At 40.0% G+C, this 23391-nt stretch overlaps 3 protein-coding genes across 3 annotated transcripts; 2 read left to right on the top strand and 1 right to left on the bottom strand.

Annotated features, from left to right (window-relative positions):
- Positions 1-1414: 1414 nt before the first annotated feature.
- Positions 1415-7494, top strand: LOC308328801 (uncharacterized protein; the record flags this gene model as incomplete). Its single annotated transcript, XM_080782911.1, has 11 exons — positions 1415-1495; positions 1602-1709; positions 1805-1925; positions 2224-2356; positions 2638-3023; positions 4875-4922; positions 5374-5453; positions 5601-5711; positions 5937-6042; positions 6798-6924; positions 7092-7494. 11 exons carry the CDS (start codon positions 1415-1417, stop codon positions 7492-7494), a joined length of 1704 nt encoding a protein of 567 aa, XP_080639037.1.
- Positions 7495-7575: 81 nt separating this feature from the next.
- mgme1 (mitochondrial genome maintenance exonuclease 1) lies at positions 7576-11780 on the bottom strand. Its single transcript, XM_080781284.1, has 4 exons — positions 10949-11780; positions 9413-9644; positions 9181-9313; positions 7576-8938 (listed from the first exon to the last, which is right to left on the bottom strand). Exons 1-4 carry the CDS (start codon positions 11475-11477, stop codon positions 8798-8800), a joined length of 1035 nt encoding a protein of 344 aa, XP_080637410.1. The 5' UTR covers positions 11478-11780; the 3' UTR covers positions 7576-8797.
- A 424-nt stretch (positions 11781-12204) lies between these two features.
- On the top strand, positions 12205-20180 carry snx5 (sorting nexin 5). Its single transcript, XM_080782318.1, has 13 exons — positions 12205-12354; positions 13070-13174; positions 13592-13702; positions 14033-14154; positions 14536-14659; positions 16197-16292; positions 17359-17464; positions 17562-17637; positions 18108-18147; positions 18257-18343; positions 19112-19271; positions 19610-19695; positions 19809-20180. Exons 1-13 carry the CDS (start codon positions 12316-12318, stop codon positions 19857-19859), a joined length of 1203 nt encoding a protein of 400 aa, XP_080638444.1. The 5' UTR covers positions 12205-12315; the 3' UTR covers positions 19860-20180.
- Positions 20181-23391: the final 3211 nt, after the last annotated feature.

Here is a 23391-nt window from a genome sequence, read left to right on the forward strand (position 1 = left end):
GAACAGATAGAGATAGTGTGTAACGATTTGCAGGATTTTTGGACAGAATCTGGAGGAGTAATAGTAAAAGTGTTTTTCAAGTCGGCGTCCTGGTGGCGCTATAACATATATAAAGCATTAAAAACAGAGTTCATGTCATCTCTTCTCTTACATAGGAATGCCTCCCCGAGTACATGTCCTATAGGGAGACTAGAGTTCAAAAGTCTGACCGCATCCTTTCCGTGCGACCGTACCTGTTACCCTTTCCGTCCTGGCACTGATGCTCTTGTATAGTTTCCCAGACGGCATAAGGGCTGTGAGAGGCTGGCATCCTCAATGATGCCAGTCACTCTCATCATGCATCTAGTACACTAACTAGACCGGAAAAGGTAATAATTTCCCTCAAATGTCATCAGATTATGACCTTAGCAGTGTTATCCAGTGCATGTGCCTTTATACACGTTCCTCCCTAACTGACTCATATACTTTCATAGTTTCAGAAAACAAATGAAGTCTGCATCTGGCTCATAGGCCTCGCGTAGCGATACTAATATCACTGTGTATGCATTGCAAAGGCAGATGAAGCCTAGCTATGCGAGGCTAGGCCTATAATTATCATACTAGCCAGCCTTCATATAGGCCTAGTGGCCTTTAATGTTTTAGGGCATGGTGTTGGAGGTTGGGGGCTTCAAGACTGATGGAAAAATAAAAATAAATCTTCATTTTAATGCATGGGTTCTTTTTCAACTATAGGACTCAAAAAATGTATCTGCTGTTTCCCTGTGACTCAAACTTACAAAAATACATAAAACTCACAAAAAGACATTAATTAATATTGTGAAAACATCTAACTTGGTCAACAATGAAGGCAAATAGCAGGCCAACTGATATGCATATATATATATACATGTATAGGCTATAGCCTATTTCACAAGAGAAATGTCCTACTGACCCCTATTTTATAATTATACTGACATGACAGGAGAGCTGGTATGCCTACAGTTTAAATGATACACACTATAGGCCTAAATATGAGAGAAAGCTCAATTGTGTGTGTGTGTGTGTGTGTGTGTGTGTGTGTGTGTGTGTGTGTGTGTGTGTGTGTGTGTGTGTGTGTGCGCGCGCGCGCGCGCGCGCGGTTGAACATTTCAACATGAAATTGTCAAAGCGCATGCACACCATGGCTTTGACGCACACTATAAACATGTTATAAACTTGAAAAGGTTTAGACGGAAATGTCATGCACTGACAGACGATCGTGCGCGGCCAGGGCCATGTTGCAGTCTTGCAGATGATAATGCAGGTCAAAAGTCCGGTCTAAACAAGAGAAATAGCGAATAGCCTATTTGCCTGGCAGGCCACGTCAGTGTCAGACTGTCAGTGAAGTAGGTAGGCTAGTAGGCTAGGCTATAGTATAATCCCAGAGCACGCAAACATGAAGGTCCTAATAACCTCAGATGATCAACTACAAATTGCTGAGCGACTTTTGCAAAAACATTTGCCTAAAAGTTTAAAGGTAACCAACCAACTTTATTTCTGTGATTTGAGGGTTAATTATTTAGCGCTATACATTTCTGAAGGATAAAAGCATGGCATGGCAATGACAACATGTGTTTGCACAGGTGTTTGGATTCTTGTTTGGTATGAACAGAAATAAACCGAGCACATTGGAGGTTGTTGTGGATACGTGGCCTGATTTTAAAGTCATCATTTGCCGCCCTGATGCCAAGGTAAAGTAGGCTATTAAGGAATCCTTAAGTTTTTGATAAAAAAGTATATTTGCCATGGGTCCTGAACTTAATAACAAATTAAGGTTACTCCACAGAACAAGAGAGCTTTAGATGGCATGAAAAAGGTAACATTCTATAGCATGGATGAGCAGGTGCTGCGAGCAATGCTGACTGATGAGAGTGTAATTGACTGGAGCACTTATTTCCTAATCGGAGGTGAGTAGGCAAGCTAGCCTACCTACTGTAGGTTACAGTTGAAAAAAATGAGATTTCATGCATGAGTTCACTGGCACATATCCTAGCAAAACTATATGACTAATTTAAGCATCCTAAACAAAAATACATTAACTCTTCACTCAGCTATTTAGCAACAGTAAAACAGTAAAATTTCACTGCTGTTCTCTTGGAACATCAGCTATAACCGTTTTATCACCATTGTTTTGAGATACAGTAGTTTCCATGAGAAATAACAAAATTATGCTTAAATAGCATAACCCGCTGTTTTGTTACACAGGATTTGATTTTTCTCACGCTTCCATGTTAAAGGAAGTGGCCTCAGCCAGAAACATCAACTCTAGAGGCTTTACTTTGGTACATCTGGTATATTTCCCAGACTGTAGACTTCTACCACCGTTGGCAAAGGAGAGGTAGGCTTACCCCCTATACACTACAGTATGTAGGCTACAGCACACTATACTAAATATAGGCTACAAGTACTAAAATATACTGCCCTTTAAAGACAAAAGTTTGAGATCTGAGTGAAAAGACCCAGCATTTCCCATTATCAGAAACTTTCAATAAGAAAGAAATAACCATGAGGATCTTGTGCAGTATATCTGTTCCAGATTAATATTGTTTGTGGAGACAAGTTGAAATGTACTTTTTATGCAACCTACCTTGCCAAATACATTGTACCCTGATCCAACAGCACAGAATTGAAGCGGTCGTCTCTAAATGATTCCCACATTGAGCTGGTGAATAATACCTGGAAGTTTGGCGGGAATGACAAGGGATACAAGACTATTCAAAACCTCATCACCCACTTCCCTACTTGCTGCATTGAGGATGACCAGGGCCAGCCTGTGTCCTGGATACTCATGTATGATTACTGTGCCATGGGGATGCTCTACACATTGCCAGAACACAGAAGAAAAGGTTATGCCAAGGTCCTCATCAGCTACATGGCCAAGAAACTCCATGCTCTGGGCTACCCAGCGTACGCCTTCATAGAGGAGGAGAACAGTATGTCCAACAACCTCTTCAAAAGCATGGGCTTCATTGAAGACGCCTCATACAGGGCTGCTTGGTTCGAATTTAACTTTTGATGCGTTTGCTTTTCGCATTGCGGACTGAGACTGACATGGCTATCCAGGGTAGCCTAATTTAAAGAAGCAAATTTAAATCACCATCATTAAACATCCAACAGTAATTAAGGACAAGGAGCCAAGATTACAGTGAGTGAGCTGATTATATTATGATTATATTTTACTTTCATCTATCTATAAATGCACCATGACGTCTCTGTCTTGTCTGTATGTCTGTCTGTCTGTACGTGTGTACGGCTGTAATACACGTAACTCGAGAATCGTTCGCCCCATCAGCCACCAACTTCAAATTCGACACACGTTCCACACCCCAACAGCCAGGTGTCGAGTCGGTCGGATCCACGGTTGTCCAGAACCGCCACAAAAGGACTCTGCCCGGCCTTTGGACAGGGCCCCTGCCCATGGTCCATATATGGAGCTGGCCTGTTCTGACATCACAATTAACACTCCATTTGGGCATGCCTGACACCCTCCATATTTGGAGCATGCCTGACACAGAACTCTAGGAATAAAGGGACACAGAGAGACAGATACAGAAATCTCCATATATGTGCATAAAAGGTGTTGTAATATACAACATGCTGTGTACTTGTACAATGTAGTTGTACGTGAATATACATGTACTACTACTTATATGTATGTATTGAACTGTAACATACTTTAGAGCTGTGTTAGAGCACGCTGAAGGCCGCGTGCTGCAGGCAGTGATTGTGATGTCTAGTCAGTGACGTCATTAGGACATGGAGATCCAATATGATTCTGTATGTGTAATAAACTGTGTGAACGTTTTAATGTGACCAAGTCTCATGTCATGTTAATCTCTTCTCCCGGGCCGGCCTGTCCTTCTGTCTGCCGCCGTAACCATGGAAAGGTCAACCAGGTCGTCACACACCAGAACCAGACGAGGGTCCAATACTTAGAACAGAGTTTCATAAAAAAAGGGACACAGAGAGATGGATGGATGGGTACTGTGATTGCATAGCCGGTTGGAGCATGGATCTCCAACTTTCACGGGCACCACTCTAGTTACATTTAATGCAGAAAAGACCATTCAATTCCAGTTTAAAAATCAAGACCTCATGAAGCTGTTCATTATTTTATTTGTTCTGAGTTGTAATGGTGCATATTGCATACATATTTGTGGGGAAATTCATGTGTAGCTGGATAACTATGTGTAAATTGTGTAGATACCTGGCAAGCCACATATTATGCAATGCCAGTTAGTACCACAGTTGTGCACCACCGTGTATTTGTAATGCCAGTTGTGCATTGCATATGCCAACTGACTGACATCTTGTTGTCTCTTTTTGATTTCTTCTTTTATTTGTTTTCCCCCGTCCTCCAATTCTTCTTTCTGGGATTAACAATCAAGAATGATGGAGCTTGCACAAAAACGAATTTCACCCACTGTTTTACACCTACACATGTGAACAATAAAGATGATTCTTCTCATTCTGAATCTGAACAACAGTAGCCTAAGTCTATTGGCCTATAGGCTAAGAATGAGATACAAAACTAACATAATATTATATGCTCTGAGACCGAGTTTTTGACTGTAGGCCTTTTGACACAACATAAAACATTATAGGCTAATATTATTTCCCAAGCTGTTCCCACCCAGTCTATCGTGATTTAGCTCCTGTGAATTATTTTCTGCATATCCTCAAGAGGGTAAGTACAGAGGTAAAACAACATCCAAAGGAGCCAATGATGAGGTGTCTTGCTGTCAGACAGTGTCGGTGACAGTTATTTAACATACGTTAACGACAGTGATCTTGAACGTAACTCAAGAGGGGGCGGGGATTCGGGAGATAATTATTTGTCTCCATGTCAAATATAGGTTACCGTGTAGCTAACAAAAGCCAAAGCTGCTATCGCGGAGATTTAGGTAGGGTATGGAGGCTATATAGCTATTCTTGCATGACTGCCAGCTTCGATCCTTTTCAAGTATTCTTCAAAACCACAACGGCTCTGTTATTATTCCTATGTAGTTTATGATTTGAATTTGGTTTTGCTCAGAGCCACTGAATCTCTCTCGCTCTCTGTTGGTAAAAATTAAATTACATAGAAACACAATAATACAGACAACACACTGGTGGAATCTTTTAAAAAAATATATAAAAAAACATACATTGATGGGTTTTGCAGCTTTTTTAAATGTGTTGTTGAAACGTGTATGCTACTTTTTGGTTATTAACTAACTAGACCACTTTGATAAAAATAAAAAAAGAGGATAGATACTTGTATTTGTGTAGGCCTATATTGTGAATTTATATATTGAAGATCTTGGGTGACTTGCATGAATGTCACACTGCATGGTTGAATGTCATCATCGGCAGAAAACATGGAACTGACGGAAGACCAGCAGCTGAAAACAGTTGAGACCCAGTTGAAAATGTTGTTACCTCACTCACAACAGGTGTGTCTTGAAATAACTTACAGTAACAATTATTAACATAGCCTATACTGATCAATTCACAATATGATAATATTTCATATGATATAAGTGGAGAAACGAATCCTGCCATGCCTATTGCCTTGATGTAATATTTGTTTCATTTCTAAGGTTTATGGTTGTGTGATCCTCCAAAACAGAGGTCAGTGCAACTCATTCAAGTTTCTAGTGGACCACTGGCCAGAATTCAATGTCATTGTCTGCCAACCAAAATTTGAACAGGTAAATAGCCAAAATGACATTTGATTGATTGAATCCTTTTACAATGAAAGGTTAACACAAAAAGCCATTATTGGGCTTGTTTCCATTATGGCCCTATTCAATTTAAAGACATACTATAATATATAAAATGATGTAAGACATCATTAACACTAGAAGCAATGAAATATGAAAATATTAATCTATCTCTCTCTGTATCTCATGTGTTTGCTTATATACATTTTACAGAGGGGTGACCTCTTTAAAGTCACACTCATCTTTGTGAAAGAAGAAGCATCCCTAAAGGAAATCATGCGCAAGACACAGATTAACTGGACCAAATACCTTTGCTTTGGTAAGAATGTACTTTAATTGGCTCCTTTCCGTTGTCCTATGAAATTATATCACCCAATAGATTTATTTTTAGAAAATGAAATAGCTCGAGCTGAATAAGCATACGGGTCTGTTCATGTTTTAGTATAGCCTATATTAACAAGTAAGACGCGCAAACGCGGGAAGCGAACGCAGCTCGTACATACAGTAAGTTATTTTATTTTTTTGACCTGGCCCCTTTTGTGCCCATATATGGAGCTGAGTGATTTGTTTGTGATTGATGCAACACACTCCATATTTGGGTAACAGCGTGACACACACACACAGACATGATCTGCTAGGTCTCATAGTAAGTGCTCATTGCGTTCGCAATCAGAACATCTGTGCTGAAAAAACACTTGATTAACTTTACTATTCCCGTTTACATTGAGGGGCCCCTCCTATATACAGGTTTAATGTTTGTTTTTAGTTCAATGTTTGTTTTAAAAACGCCATTGACAATGAAGGGAACATTTACAATCTTGTCCCTATAACACAAACATTAAATGCCATTAACAATAAAGATAATTTAACGTTTGTTTTGACACTGTTTTACATCATTACATCGCCTATTATCATTTAGACTTTAATATATTAGCGCCCCTCACTTCACATGGGTGTGATTTTTATATATACACCGTACATACTGATGCAAGCATGTGTAATAATGGGGAATAAAATGATACATTGTGTGAATATGATATGCTTTACAAAAAATGTCACTAAATCCCATTCCAGGAATAGATCTCTGTCATGAGATGATAATCATGGAAGTTGCTTTGGAGAAAAATGTGTCTGGGAGGAAAGTAGCAGTATGCCACATGATGACACTTGAGGACATGTCCTTCCTTCTCCCAATAGACAGGTAGGGCCTACAGATCTGATGTACAGGGTTCATTTTTACACTCAGAATTAAATTAACATTGAGGGTTTTACTGTGTAGTAATAGGCCTCGGCTTTTCATCCATTTATTTTAAAACCAAATAAAATTGCAGTCTTGAAAGTTGAATGTACTCTTTGTTATCCAATCAGCTCAAAGGTCTCAGTAGGCTCCTTGGATGAATCCCACATTGCCCTGGTGAATAAGACATGGACTTTTGGGAATGGCGAGGATAGTGTCCGGATGATCCAGGAAATGATTATAAACTTCCCCTCATGCTGTGTGCTGGATGAAGAAAGACAACAGCCCGTCGCCTGGATTCTGATGTACACATCGTGTGCCATGGGCATGCTATACACCCTGCCAGGACACAGGGGCAAAGGATATGCCAAAGTTCTCATCAGCAGCATGGCCAAGAAACTGCATGCTTTGGGCCACCCGGTGTACTGCTTCATTGAGGAAGAGAACGCAGTGTCCCTCAGGCTCTTTAAGAACATGGGCTTTACTGAAGATCCCTCATACAGGGCTGCATGGCTTTCTTTTAACAGTCTATGAAATTAACTCTTAGTGTAAAGTTTACAGCAGGATCACAAAGGTAACAAGCCATAGGGCTTCGTGTACCTCTGTACAATCTGCAAAGTAATCAATCAAAACATAAAAGCCATAAACTAAGCATATTGACCTTGATGTCCCTATTTTTGGCAAATGTAGAAAATGCAGCTTTCCAAAAAACAGAAACATCAGATCTAAAAGTCCATGTCAAATCGTGACATGTGAGTTGGTGATCTGCTATTTTCAGTATTTGTCATATGAAACTATCGTATGGGATATCTTTTCCTGGTGTTAATTACTTAAAGGAGCATTCAGTGATTTGTAAAACCCCCCGGTCTGCCCCGGTAACATGTGCACATACTACAGTGGGGGGACATGCAACAGGCCAACAGCACACACACCAAGGCCTGCCGCAGCTCAATCATGACTGGCGGAAGGCCCCTCTCTATCCTGATTGGATGAAGGCTGGGTCACCTAGCCAAAAACGAAACCTAATAATTTTTGACCCCAGGGGGACAGGGAGGAACTCCTTATATGGTCAGCACTCTATAGTAGGGAGGATTAGTGAAATCACTGAATACCTTATTTTACCCATCCCTACCATAGTGCTTCATGTCCTTAAATTACTTCAATCGGCCTGGACATCAAACAAACTAAGTTATTTTTAAAGGATGAATGGTACTCATATCCCACTGGCAATGAAGTTTCATCATGTCTAGTCTACAGCAATCCTAGATAAGGCAGTTTCATGTTGATGCAGATAAGCTGCCTACAGCATTTAATTTGATGTGATTTTAAGGCTGTAATCCCTGAGGTATGGTGATTTTATAACTGATGAACACTCAGTTTAAAGTGGAATCATTGTATATGGAAGTTCATGTGGCCTTCAGATAGCATTCAAAGACAGAATTGGTATAAAACGTTTTCTGATTTGTTCAGCATTTTTGCAAATAAAGAAATCAATAAAATAAAAACATCAAAGGGTCACTTAGGCTTTCAAAAACCTTTAGTACCGGTAATATATGATTTATCACTCATGATGTCAGTAAGGTCATACAAAACTTTCTCCTTACTGGTGACATCTGGTGGATGAATTGTCGCATGTAACTCCATCATCAGTCAGACATTATAAATACATTCCGTAAGTGTTTGTAATTGATAAGATTTCTAAAATGAGTTCTTAGTCCTTTCAAATTCATGACATTTCTTCCAAAACAGGCAATGCAGAATCATTTCAGCACATTGCATGAAATGTCCTTTTGGCAAAGTACACCCTCAGAGGGAAATCAAGCTGTAACAATAACATTCACTGTGACTTCTTTTCCATGTACTCCTCGAGGCGGACCTGCCACCTTTCCCAGTAGTCCAACATTTGTGTTGAGTTCAAAGGATGAGCGTGGCCAGGTGAACCATCTTTGTAGGCCACTACAATCAGTCCTTTTTCAACCTTCCAGGGGAGACCAAAACAACATATTAAGAACATGCAAGACACAGAGTAAAGGAGAAAAATAATGGACAAGATGATAGTTAGTAGTAGTTAGTAGTTTCAACCACATTAACCTATAGCACCGCTATTCTGGCCATATAATACCGGTAGGTGAACATTTGACAAAAATAGCGAAAGATTCTGCGTGCTGAGAGCTTGCAGATCAGCTATTGACAATGTATATCTCTTAAAACATACAGCACCTGGTACTTGTAGTTGTTATCACCATTCAAGGCGCCAGCGTAAGCCGCCACCTGAAGAGGGTTGTCATATGTGTGGCTGAGGTGAGGTTTGGGTTTCTCTGACGTTTTCCATTCAATCACACACAGCACACCCCTGTGGACAGAAGTAGCACATGAGGCAGAGGAACTAAGAAAATCAGAAGAACCAAAAGAATATTGTTACTTCACTTGCATTTTAAATTAAGACATTTACCTGTAGCGGGCCACACAATCCACAATACCACGATAATCTAGTGTCCCATGATGTACAGTGCTCTCGATAGCTCTTACTCCACTGATGTCCTCCAGGATGTAACCGATACTCTCCATGTATCCCTCAATTTCAGTTGGATATCCTGGAATCACATCAGGCTTCGTCTCTGTCGCATCTTGTGTGAGAATGTTCTCCACTGCATTATGGAAAAGCCCCCCTCGCCTAAATAGATCTGTTTTGGGGAAGAAATATAAATATAAAATCATAAACCCACAGGATTGTGGCTCATACAGTGGACAGATTTTACAGGAAGCCATTAACCCCTTAACTAGCTTATATGCTTCCATAAAAAAATAGCACGAGGCAAAACCGTTAATCAACCTAATCAAAGAATAAAATAAATAATGGCTTAAGTGGTTCATCGATTTGTTGAAAAATATATACAAAGAAAATTGCTTTTTGAAAATTAATTGAAAAAGTAATAGATTGAATAATGGCTAAGAGAAGATCCTTTATGCAGCCCTAAGTAGCACCAACTCTACCACAATATAAGTAATTTAGTGGGATAATTAATTCATACATTTTATGAGTGCACAAATTCTATACTAATATTGCCGCCCTAGTGGGTAGACCGTTGCTCCAATCCGCACCAAACTACTGTTGAGGGGTCGGTCATAAGAATAGTTAACACCAGGCCAGGGCCACATTGTGGTCTGGGGGCCACAGAGCACAGTCACCACAACAAACTTGGCACAAACACTGTTCAGGAGTCTGCCATGACAATAGTCACCAGAGGGCATATGTGGCCCTGCAGGTGCTGCATTTCTCCAATCTGCACAAACCATGGTACTTACGTATAAACAATGTTCAGGTGTCTGATGTGAGAATAGTCACACCTAGCCCTAGAACGGCTCTTGTTGTTACATACAGTATGTACAGTATTTCACATACAAGAGCCATAGAACACCCTCCTTGATTTCTGGTAGAACTTTAACATGCGCGGCCTAAATGTGATGAATGCTCCGTTTGTACTCGCCCATTAAATAATTCCAAAGACGTGGTGTGAAAAATGGTCCTCTAGTTTTATATCCATGTGAAAGTTCTGGCACAAAACGCGTATTTATTTAATGGGAGAGTACAAACGGAGCATTTATCACATTTATGCCACACATGTTTAATTTCTACCAGGACCTGGTGCAAGCCATCTACAGTGTATGCCTGTGATACATGACAATTTACGAAGTATAATTAAATGATCACAGGCATTCTAGGTCTAAGTCACACCAGGCCCCACATCAGGGGCCCCAAGGTGCAACAGGCCCACCGATGCTCCCCAAACTGTGCAGGATTGACTGGTCTGGCATGAGAATAGTCACACACAAAAGCAATTGCTAATATGGGACACTACAGCAGCGTTTAATACTTCAAATTAACATAACACGTGACCATTGCTCTGATCAGTGCAAAAATAGGACTAAATAGACCCCTATACGTTCAGAGTTTAAGGATTGTATTGTGTAAAATGTCTAAACTTACTTAGAGTGTACTCTTTGAAGCCTTCCTCTCCCAACTCTGTGATCATCATCCTCTTCCACCTCTCCAGGTAGAATCTTTGCAGTGGCGAAAGTGTGTCTTGAAGAATGCGGGTCACACTGGGGACTGAGGACTTGCCATCCCGTTGTAAAGAAATCCGAGCCGGGGGTCCAAAGAACTCACGTCCATGAGCCCCTTCATCATCACAGTTTAAGAATGGGTGAACATGTTTGGGCACTTTGACCTTTGATATCCTGGTATGGGATTTAACCACTGGTCCATAAAAGTGCGAGTTCTCCTCTTCAATGCTTTCAGGGGTTTGAGAGGAGACCCTCGTGGACACAACCGATTTGACCAGAGAAGAATACCGACCACTGTCCACTGAACTGTATAGACTGGTGGTCTTCTTCTTGGGAGATCTCAGGACGTGATGGACAGAAAAATACCTCTCAAACAAGCAAGTGCAACGAGGGGTTCGTTTGGTACAGAACACCACACGTTTGATACAGTTCAGTAATTGGTTAGTATGCATTCTCCTGCTTTCAGACAAATTAACAAACACAAAAACATTACGCACCGCTGATCATTTTGCGTTTTGAGAGTGATGGCATAACTTCAGCCTGTTTCATATGCACAGCTCCCATACAACATTGCCCTTCTTCTTTCCGGCAGACGGACAAGTTACAAGTTACAACTTACAACATTATTTGGCGTTACACACATTTTCATCGAACCTTTCTTCGTACCTGGGAACCGTAGTTTCTTATTTGAGTTTAAGAATTAATCAGGAAGGGGGTAAAATACTGGCACTGTCTAGTAAAATACTATAAATCCAATAATGCTCTTCCCTGTGTACCGTTGAAATGCGTCCGGGTTGTCCATTCAATAGGAACCTTCCGCCACGGACACACACGTATATCTCGCGACTCGCGTGACCAGAGAAAGCCCCATTATCACAGAAACCTACCTGTGGTTTCTTTCTACTGATCGGCGCTCATATCCGGGCTAGAGTCTATCTACTGTATCCGGGGATTTCCACAAGTAACATACGAGACTACATACTTAGGCACACAGGCTGGTTCCGTCTCCGCTGTGGACCAGATCTGAAAACTACAAAGTGAATTAATTTCAGTCCAACAACAGAAACAACAAAGTGAAACATGACTGATGTGGCAAAAACGCCAATGAGTGTGTTTTAAAAAGTGACATGGTCCAATCAAAATAATTTAAAGGCGGGATTTATTCTGTCATCGGGATGAGGGCGAGAAAAGCGATTTGACAGGTTGTCGGCTAACTAGCCTGCCAACAAGGGACATTCTTCTATCCTACTAGTCATTTTTAGTTAATTAGTTTGGTTTAAGGAGTTAGTTATGATGGCATCTACCCCAGATGAGAGTGACAAGGAAAAGGTAAGTCATGTTAGCTTAAAAAAACACTACTTGCAGGTTAGCAGCTTTTTGGCACAACATAACAAATGCCACAGCCATAGATAGCACTATAGCTAATGTGATGCTAAGTAATGTGAACTTGTTTGTCTCACTATCTGTTCTGTAATATCCGTTACATGTTGAACTTGTACACTTGAAAATCCTCAGTGTTCATTGAACTCTCTAGGTGTTATCTGGTTCCATTTGTACACTCAGACTTCAGATGGATGATTGGGTCTATATTTGGTTCGATTTGTACTGTCAGAGTTAATAAACACTAAATTGTATTGTGTATAACATGGCTATAGCATTCTTTGCATGCAGAAATAGAACAATGGATGAAGTCCTTTTTAGGGTCGATTTATCATAACCCAGCCTAAGCCAACAACACATGAAGTAGCTTATTTTTTATTGTACTCTGACAATGAAATAAAGGTCTTATTATCCACATCCTCTATTCCTCATTGAACTACTTAGTACTTACCAATACAACAGGTGCAAATTTGCATTTGGCACATGTTAAACTATTAAGTACAGACAGAGAACGTACAATTAATTGTTACGAAGTTGCTTAGTCTTTAGAAGATATATGTACAACTAGTTAGTTATTGTCTGCACCAAGTTTATAATATTTTCTGACATTGTCTGTTATGTACAGTAAAAGAGCTTTGCCTAACCATAGTATGTTCCTCCTTAGACACGCTCTGTGTCTGTGGACCTAAACAATGATGCATCTCTGCTCATCGACATTCCTGATGCACTCTGTGAAAGAGACAAAGTCAAGTTTACTGTCCATACAAAGGTAAAACCAAAACTCGGCTACTGTAGACATTCAAACAAAATACAATAATGGCCCCTAATCCTGAAAACTTGTCTTTGTTGCTCTGTGTTTCCCCTACAATTATTGTACATGCCCTGGCTAACAACACTCCATGCCAAGCAAACAGAATCTTTTTCTCAGAATCTCAGCTATTAAAACCATATAACCTACACATTAATTAGCAAATCTATAATCATTACATGATGTGACCCTGTGTAAAATTAGAATTTATAATTAATTACATGAGGAAGTATCTAGATATAAACTCCCATTTTTATCAGACATACAGTACAATACAAGGCCTGGAAGAAATCGTACACTGTACTGTATCACATGAATACATGTTGCATTATACCTGTACCTGGCACAGAGTTGCTATTTAACCAATTTCTTACACAGACCACGCTGAGCTCTTTCCAGAAGCCAGATTTCTCTGTTCCGAGACAGCATGAAGATTTTATCTGGCTACATGACACTCTGGTTGAAACCGAGGACTACGCTGGCTTAATAGTGAGTCAACATACAGTATCGCCATATTTCTTTACTGTCAGAGTTCTGTTTGACTGTCAGGCCGTTTTGATGCATAGGATACTTCTGCCTAGACTCCATAACCACTTTAAACCTGGCGTCCCTATTTTGGTCATGTCTTTATAGGCTACAATATCACATCTACCACTGTGGCATATTGGGAGGCAGTGGGAGCTTGTAGATCAGCTATTTCCACTATTTTCTAAAATGTGGCTTATGTGGTTAATGATAAATAAAACGTGTATTCAGTCATGTACATTTTCCTTTAATTATGTCTAATTTAAAAATATATATACTATCCTGCATTTATAGATTCCCCCAGCCCCTCCAAAGCCTGACTTTGAGAGTCCAAGAGAGAAAATGCACAAGTTGGGTGAAGGTGAAGCCACTATGACCAAGGAGGAGTACACCAAGATGAAGCAAGAGCTGGAGGCGTGAGTGGGGAATAGTTCAATGGTGTCACTTGCAAAAAAAAAGCAAGAGACACCAATTAAGCGTCAGTCAAGTTCATTCACACACTGTTGTACAACAGTACGCTAAGGTTAAAATTTAAGAAATAAGGCATAAAGTTTTTCGCTTGAAACCCACTATTCGTTATTTTTTATAAATTAGTAGTGCAACATCATTATTTCCTTTTCTGAAAATACGTCCATTTTACCATAAAGGCCAGGTTGATGCCAGTCCACACCACAACTATAATGATAATAGTGGTTGAAGAATATATGGTAGTTATAGTGGTTGAAATGTTGTTCCTGGGGGAAATAACTTCCTTTTTTATTAGTGAACATGTGCTGTTTGTTTTTCACGTCTTTTAGCGAATATCTGGCTGTGTTCAAGAAGACTGTGCAAGTTCACGAAGTCTTCCTTCAGAGACTGTCCTCTCACCCGGTTTTAAGCAAGGACAGAAACTTCCAGATCTTCTTGGAATACGACCAGGATGTGAGTACCTTTTAAACCATATTGCTGATTTCCTTTCCTGGGCTGTCGGTTAGAGAGGAAGTAGAGTACAGCAGACTTGTGACACATGGTCTACATCCTGCTGAGGTCAGCGTTAATTCCTATCTACTCTCCGTCAGCACTGCTGTTGATTTGCAGCAGCCAGCTTAGTGTTAGACCTTTTGATTCATTATATTAATGAGATGACCGAATGCAGTGCTAGATTTTGCTTAAACATTTTATTTTCAAGATGATATCTTTCTGCTTTAATCTTGATAGTGACAGAGAGGGGGATGACATGCATTTAAATGCCTGGGGTTGGATTTGAACCCAGGACAGAACTATAGACTTATTTAAGTGGTATATTATGCACTCTTGTCTCTTACCAGGTGATCCAGTGTTGGGAAATAATGTATGTAGAATGGTTTCAAGGGATATTTCACTTTCTAATAAATGTATTTAACAAATGAAAATAGCAATGGAAAAATCACGGCCCCCTCACGCATTATAATGTCCTTCTAATGTGTGAGGTCCCCTGATTTTTCCATTCCTTTTTTAAAATTTAGTTTTCAGTATATATATATATATATATATATGTATATATTGAAATAGAAATATCCCTTTTAAGCATTTTACATTCGCATTTAAGTAATTTGGGTGGAATTTCCTGGGTGCTTAAAATCGATACATCCCAGGAATATATTTGTTTGAAATCAGGAAGCAAGTATTTCATATAGGCCTAGAAGATTTAAAACACTCGTGTGTTTCGACCTCGGGAAGGTCTTCCTCAGGGAATGAAGAAGACCTTCCGAGGTCGAAACGTTTGCATCGTGGCTATGAGTGTGCAGCCTTTTTCACCAGCACTGGTGTGCGCCCTTCTCCTGTTAAGTTGCACATGATATACAGTACAGGGTTCCCATACATCCTGCCAAACCAGGAATATTTTGATGCACATTTCCAGTTGTGAAACGGTCATGGAAAATGGGACTTTCTACAATAAGACATAAACTTTTATTGTGTATTGGGCTATTGGCTGCTGCTACCTGAATTTTGAATCAATAATTGGCCTTGAAAGTTGTGATGTCACTGAACCATAAATAATCTCTTTAGTGTGTGTGCAGCAGTGACAAGTACCAAATGCAGGGTAGATATATCATTTGGGGTGTAACATTCTTTGGAAGCCTTCCCACTCGTTGGCAGCGGAGTTATTTTCGCAAGAGAATATCAGCATTTATGGTTCAGTGCCTAACAAAAGATCAGTATTGATAGCTCATAGCACAGGCAACTTTACTGCAATATAATATCAGCATTGATGGCTCAGCACAAGTAAGATTTGTAACAAAAATATCAGCATTAGTGGCTTATATGGTGACATTTTATCTCGTTTTTGCAGTGGGGGTGGAAATGTTATTTTTGGATTATGTTGAACAATCGTGGTTTATCCTGAGAGCCCAATTCCCAGTATTCAACCCGGCAAGTAATCTTCTCATTGGATTTGGGACAATTCATTCTTGGTTTTCCTCAAAATGTGTCACTGTAGCTCACTGTGCGAAGGAAGAATGCCAAGGAGATGTTTGGTGGATTCTTCAAGAACATGGTGAAGAGCGCTGATGAGGTCATCATCTCAGGGATAAAGGTGAGTCCTCTGCTTGATCTGACCATGTGAGTGAACACATCAGACAGCACATGACACATCATATCGCCGCTGTCGAGTGGGAACCGCGTACGTCCAAAACCCTTTATTTTCATGAAATGGAAAAAGGGGGGTGGGGAAAACTTTCCCCAGTGGATCTAATGCAGTTATGACATAATCATAAACTAATACTTTTCATTGGTTAAAGGGAAACTTTGATACTTTGATATCGACCTTTCTGTCTTTATCCTAGCAACAAACTCGCAAGATTTCCAAGGATTCCGGAAGAGTCTGCAATTTGATGGATGACACATAGGGGGCTCTGGCCCCATATTTAAGATACTAATGTGAATGTTATAACGTGAAATTAATGGACAAAGTGAAATAAATGTGTGTTCCAATGCTTAATTATATAATTTTCCATAACCATCATAGACTCTTGGTTGATGGGGGGGCTGATTTGGGAAATGGGAATCATGACATTTGCCATATAATGCTCATCCACATGACGTTGTCAGTGTTGTCAGCCTGGGAGTAGCCTCGGTCCCAGGCTTATTCGGGCCTGGGATCAGGGAGGTAGTCCAGGAAGGAAGTGAGCCCAGTGTCCATAACATCAGAGACGCTGGGCTCACTGCTAAAATCTAAAATATCTAAAACCACATATTAAACACATAAAGACCCCCAGGAAAGTGTTCTAAATCTTCTAAACGTAACATATATGTTTTTGCAAAAAGGGTGAAGTATCCCTTTAAGCTCTTTGAACCTGGTGTCCTTATTTTGGCCATGTTGTAGTTTAAATTAGTCCAAAATGGCAAAAAATAAAAATAAAAGGCAGATCTACAAGCTCACAACACATTGCATCATGACTATGAAAATGAACTGTATACGAGTATAAATTGGGGCTTAATTGGTTAAATATTTGTAAAAACCACAGACAGTGTTTCACCCGATGACTATATTCATATATAAATACATTTTACGCCACACCACCATGACATAAGAACAAAATACCTTTCAAGTGGTCAATAGCCAGTTGTTTAAATACGTGTTTTCTTGTTTTGTTTTCTAGGAAGTTGACGACTTCTTTGAACAGGAGAAGACATTTCTGCTTGATTATTACAGCAAGATAAAGGATTCTACTGCCAAAGCCGAGAAGATGACCCGTTCACACAAAAGTAATTAAGGGAACACCCAGTGACTAATGGTTCATGGGTGTGAATGCATGTCTATTCTATTTACTGCATTATTGATCATTTACCTCTCCAATTACAGATGTTGCTGATGATTACATTCACATCTCTGCCACAGTCAACACTCTAGCTGCTGATGATAGTACAGCACTTAAAAAGTGAGTTATTTTGTGTTTTGCAAGCTTCACAGCTTCTAAGATTATTTGCGGTTTGCGGCAAACCAAGATTGGCCATGTATTTTAGTTAATTGCAGGCAGAGGTTCTATGTGGATAGCTTGTATAAATGTATACCATTCCTGTGATCATTGCATCACTTGAAAACAAGGCAGGTGTGCTGACGAGGAGGTATATGCGGCGCATTTGAGCATCTTGACAAGCGTGCCGTTCCAGTTTGCAAGCCGCGGTGGACTGAATAGTTTTATCGCCTTTTTCAAAATTTAACATGGTTTAAATGTTGTACGCATTTAGGCTAGCTAACGTTAGCGGGTAATGTAATGTTTAAACAGACTTACTATCTGCAACCTGCAAGTGGATGCATTTCACTTAGACCCAGTTAATATACCCACGTAGTAGACATAGGGTAGATTTAGGGTAGATTTTGCACTCAATTGATTTGTTTTTCCTCCAGGCACTTGGAGAAGTTGGCAGACTTGTTTGAGAAGCTCAGGGTAAGGGGAAGATCATCTGCCAACAAAATGAGGCAAACGTTGTCGTTACCTTTTTGTTCTCTCCACATGCACTATACAATCTACAGTATGTGCTTACCATGTCCCGCAGAAAGTGGAGGGTAGAGTGGCATCTGACCAGGAGCTCAAGCTCACAGAGCTGCTAAGATACTACATGAGAGACATCCAGGCAGCCAAGGTGAGACATTTTTATCTTCTTTTATCATTTTAATATATAAAATTATTATATATATATATATATATATATATATATATATAATTTTGGAAATGGATCATCTACAAGCTCAACACGTCGCAAGCTTGTAGATCAGCTATTTTCGTCACTCTGGATCAGGCTTGGGTGGTCTTTCTTGAGACAATATGTACGGTGAAATAGTTGGCACCAGGCAGCTTTTCTTTGGGCAGCTGAGAATTAAATATACAGTAGGTTTTTTTAAAGATATATTTTTGGGCATTGTACAGTATGTAAATGAAAAAGGGGGAGAGAGGGGGAGTGACATGCAACAAAGGACGTCGGGATCCGAACCCGCAATGTGCCGTCAGGCTAAATAAGAGCCTAGGTGCCCGGACCGAATTTAATTTAGCAAATTTAGCTCTGGACCTGTTAATTTAGATTTTGATCGATTTGTTGACTCATCTGACTTTTCAACATTTAGTTTCACATGCTTTTAAAATACCGGTATGTATTTAACATGTTCTGTTACACTAGCATTCTTTAACACTCGCATGACTGTTAAAGAACCCATTTGTTGAGGTTTTTAAGTTGATTATCTTTGCCCATGAAGCTTTCAGAAGGTTCCCCTTCCATGGCCATCGTCCTCCATCATCTGAGAATCTTTTTACATCTGAAACATTTTCTAAATATGAATTTAAGCACATGCTACTTCTGTCACATTTTACTTCAGCAATGCGAGTGTTAACAATGTTTGTTCAACATGTCTGTTAGGACCTTTTGTACAGGCGAGCCCGGGCCCTAGCTGACTACGAGAACTCTAACAAGGCTTTGGATAAGGCACGGCTGAAGAGCAAGGACATTCCCCAGGCAGAGGAACATCAGCAGCATTGCTTGAAGAAATTTGACAAGCTGTCAGAGTCTGGGAAGAAAGGTGTGTTGTGTCTTATATACAACATGCTTTCCATAAGAAACTGCAATCCATAAGATTCATGACCTACCTGGGATTCGCTCCTGGGTCTCCTGCTGAGCTAACAATTTACAATTTAGGCATTTAGCAGACGCTCTTAATCCAGAGCTAAGACGGAAGGCCCATTTGGGAAGGGGGGATATTGAGCTTTGAGCATTATCATGGAACACCTCTTGTCAACTAAATGTCTAGATAGCAGAGCAACCTACAAACGCCTAGTTGTTCGTTGTATTATTAACATGTATGTCATACAGGGTCAAAAAATGTTATTCGGACATTTTATCACAATATCTCTGCTTCAGAACTCACCAGTTTCAAGGGCAGACGAGTGATGGCCTTCCGGAAGAACCTCATAGAGATGGCTGAGCTAGAGATAAAGCATGCCAAGGTGAGCGCAGTGAAATCTGTTGGCTACATGATGTATTGTACAGTATTTGTACTGCAAGAAATATTTAATGTGAGGAGTGATATAACTGAGGTAGAACATTTTTGTCTCTACAGAACAATGTGACTCTTCTGCAGGGATCCATTGACCTGCTTAAGGGTATCTGACCTATTTCCAGCTGCTCATGTCCCACCTTCAAAAAGTGGCTGGACTTCTGCGAAGGGAATCGTTGCATCTCCTGGACTTTGCCTGAACCCAAATCCAATCCTATCCTGCTAAACCCAGGGTCAGATGCCACTTTACAAACTTTGCATAAGAGCAAGTGTCATGTTAGCAGTCTGTCTCCATGTTTACAAATGTCCTGTCCCCAGATCCCTGTTCTGTTCTGTCCATGATCCATGGAATTACCAGTCTCCAGAGACTGAGGCTGACATCACCCTAAGATCTTCCATATTTTTGCATCCTGAATATTATATTTTTACTATGAATATTCTTGCTTCCTTGTTTTCATTATAATAGAGATGGTGGACATTTTGCCTTGCGATGTTTTGCCTGCATAAAGGCACACACTAACACTTCCAATCCTCACATACACTTAAACACAGATTGGTAGCATTGAGCCTATTCTGGCTTTTATTTAAAACATCCTTTACCATTTTCTGGGTATAGAGAAAGAGAATGTGTAGTTTGTTTCTAATTGCTTATCCACGCTAACCTTTTTCTTATGATTATTCACTTAATGCATAAAGCTGTGGATTTAATTTTTTGCTTTGCAAATCAATGGAGGAGTTACAGTACAGTGGGACCGTTTCACTCAGACACTTTATATAGTGTAAAAGGGTGTGGGACTAGTGCCTGGAAAAAGTGTCTTCATGCTGTGCATTCCTGGGCTCTGAGATTAGCGCAGTACCAAGCCAGAGTTCTCTAAACCACTAGAAAAGTGCTGATCAGTGATTAAGAAGACATGTGAAATCCCACTGTGTCCAAAAATAGCTCTGCGGTACCTCAGGAATGGACACTTGGATTGCCCTCACATACCTTCCAGTCAGTAATAACTGGGTCCAGATCTCACCGTTGTCAGGGATGCACACTCCCTTGACAAGATTACTGCATATGCATACTACATGTAGGCAAATCAGTCGCTTTACTCAGTCAGTTAGCTGATATAGCTGATTAGTGTTGGCAATCAATTTTGAGGGTTGAAGCCTGGGAAGGTGTGAAGAAAATCTGTGATCCATGCACTTGTATCACCCACATTAGAGCAGTTGCTTATGAGGAAGGTAAGCAGCTGGTTCATTAGCTAAATTATTTGAACAGCTAACACATTTATGTGAGGAGTCTGCATTTCCTCTGAGCATTTCATTCCTTTTATTGTTTTAGTTGCTCAGGGTTGTACTATCTGCCTGCAGCTGAGATAACTGCATTCACTTCCTCTCATTTTGAGCAACACTTCCCATCCACTCAATCCTCGTCATTAGATGTGTTTTCATCACCACGTTGACTTACATTTGCTTTTGTCTCTTTTGGATCTGCAATATATATAGCTGTGAAAACTCACTTTCCCCCTCTTAGTTTTTTATTTTTATCAAATTAAATAATTTGTTACTTTCGACAAAATGCACTAAAATGAAAACTACTTTCCAATCATTCCAACCTCAGTGGAGTCCTAAAGTGTATTAAGAGTTTTTGATAATTGAATGTATTTCTAATGGATTCCAACAGTGTGAATTACTTCATATGTTTTACTTACAGAACATCAGCATTTTATAAATTTGTAATGACTAAATAAATCCTACTTTCCCAAATTTGTACTTAAAGTCTATTGTTGGGGGGGGGGGGGGGGGTGGTTTGAAGAACACCATATGCAGTTTAATAGTTATAGTGCTTTTCTACTTGCAAGGTAGGGCAAGTATCCCCATTGAGAATGCATCCGTAGTAAAGCCACTAGATGGTGGTGTGTATTTCTACTGACAATCCTAGCTGAGCTCTGCTGGCTTGTGAGCTGAGGTCTACAGGGTGTTGCCAAGTCCACGTGTAAAGGCAACATCACCCTACAATGAGCAGCTGCTGCTGCTGCTGGACACTCAGTCATACACAAGTACTTATGTGACGTCCACTAAATCTTACTGTGTCCAGAGTTCTGATTTGGGTGAATGTCATTATTAATAATGTCATCAGGCAAGCTAACAAAATAATGTCTGTGTGCTCATGGTAATAAACCCCAATGAAATGTACCCACATATGCAGCTTAGTGAGCATCACCTAGCAACCCTGCCTAAATAAACAAATGATTCAGCAGTGAAAGCCTACTGACAAAGTTTGTTTTAAACAAACTTGAGAAGATTTTGAAGCATTCTCCAGTTCAACTGGAGAATTGATGCTTCAAAATCTTCTCAAGTATAGTTCTTCCACGGGGTCTATAACATTTTACTTATCAGTGCATACAATAGTTAGCTGAACTGACCTGTCCATGCAATTAACTGAGATTCCAAATGGAAATTCAAGTTGCATTATACTGTAGCATTCTTGAAATAAGACTACATTACAATTGGACAGTCCCAATACATCACAAATACGGTAGGGTCTGTGTAAATAATTGCTTGGTTTCTCAATATTGACCGCACCACACACATTGTCATTGTCACACTGACCTCTGTGCTCTCTCAATGCAATGAACTGTCTGAAATTACGGACAAGACCCACTGTGATCACAGGCCCAAACAGATCATTTGCCAGCTATGATCAAAGCAAACAATGTTTCTACATACAAGTACAAGCATGACAGTGCTCTGCTGTACTTGGAGTGAGTGAGTGAGTGACCTGAGAGGTTCTCCTGAGGAGGACCTAATTTATGCACCAGTATAGTGATGATTAGATCACATTAACTCATTAGCAACTCATAGTACTACAGTGTTTAATTAAGTCAAGATAAAGAAGCTTCTGAAACCATTGTGTAATGTGGGGTCCAAACTCCAGGGAGTTGTTTATTTCACTGGTTAAAAGATGCAGCTGTGTGGCTGGTGTAACCAAATGCTTGGCCTCTGTTCTCTGAAACTGGTGTGGTTGATACTGATAAGTTGTAGGTTTGCATGTAGCCTGCTGTGCAGGTGTAGCCACAACCAATAAAAAAAGCCCCCTTTGGATTTCATTTGGACACCCTGACCCAAGGGACTGTGAAAATGTGTAACTGCAACTGACTTTGTCAAACTTATGCGACTTATGAATGCATGCGTTGTACGGTGAATGCTCCTGTGTGTTCTTGTGTTTGCTTGCGTATGTGTATGACTGTGAACAAAATAACTTGACAATGGATATATTAATGTTTAAGGTCACAGTCATGGACCACAATTAGATAATCTGTCATCTCTCAGGAACAGAGATGCATGCAGAAGACACGTTGGTACATTTCTTGTACACGCTACACGCCAGTATAGCCACATAAATACCCCCAGGCCCGCCCACTTATTGTTTTTTATAATGGAAGTCAATAGTCCATACAGTGCTGGGCTTCAACATTGAAGATCTGCACTCAGTATGGTAAAGATTTTTATATAAAATAATATAATGCCAAAAAACGTAACATGATTGTGAGAAGCAGAGAGGCCAGGAATGCCTTTCAATTGTGCGATAGTCCTCTCATAATATGAAAGGAATTAAAATACTGATGATTGGATGGATGACAGAGATGTCTATAGACAA

The sequence above is a fragment of the Protomyctophum bolini genome (genome assembly GCF_963924005.1).
Source record: "Protomyctophum bolini genome assembly, chromosome: 14".
Lineage (NCBI taxonomy): Eukaryota > Metazoa > Chordata > Actinopteri > Myctophiformes > Myctophidae > Protomyctophum > Protomyctophum bolini.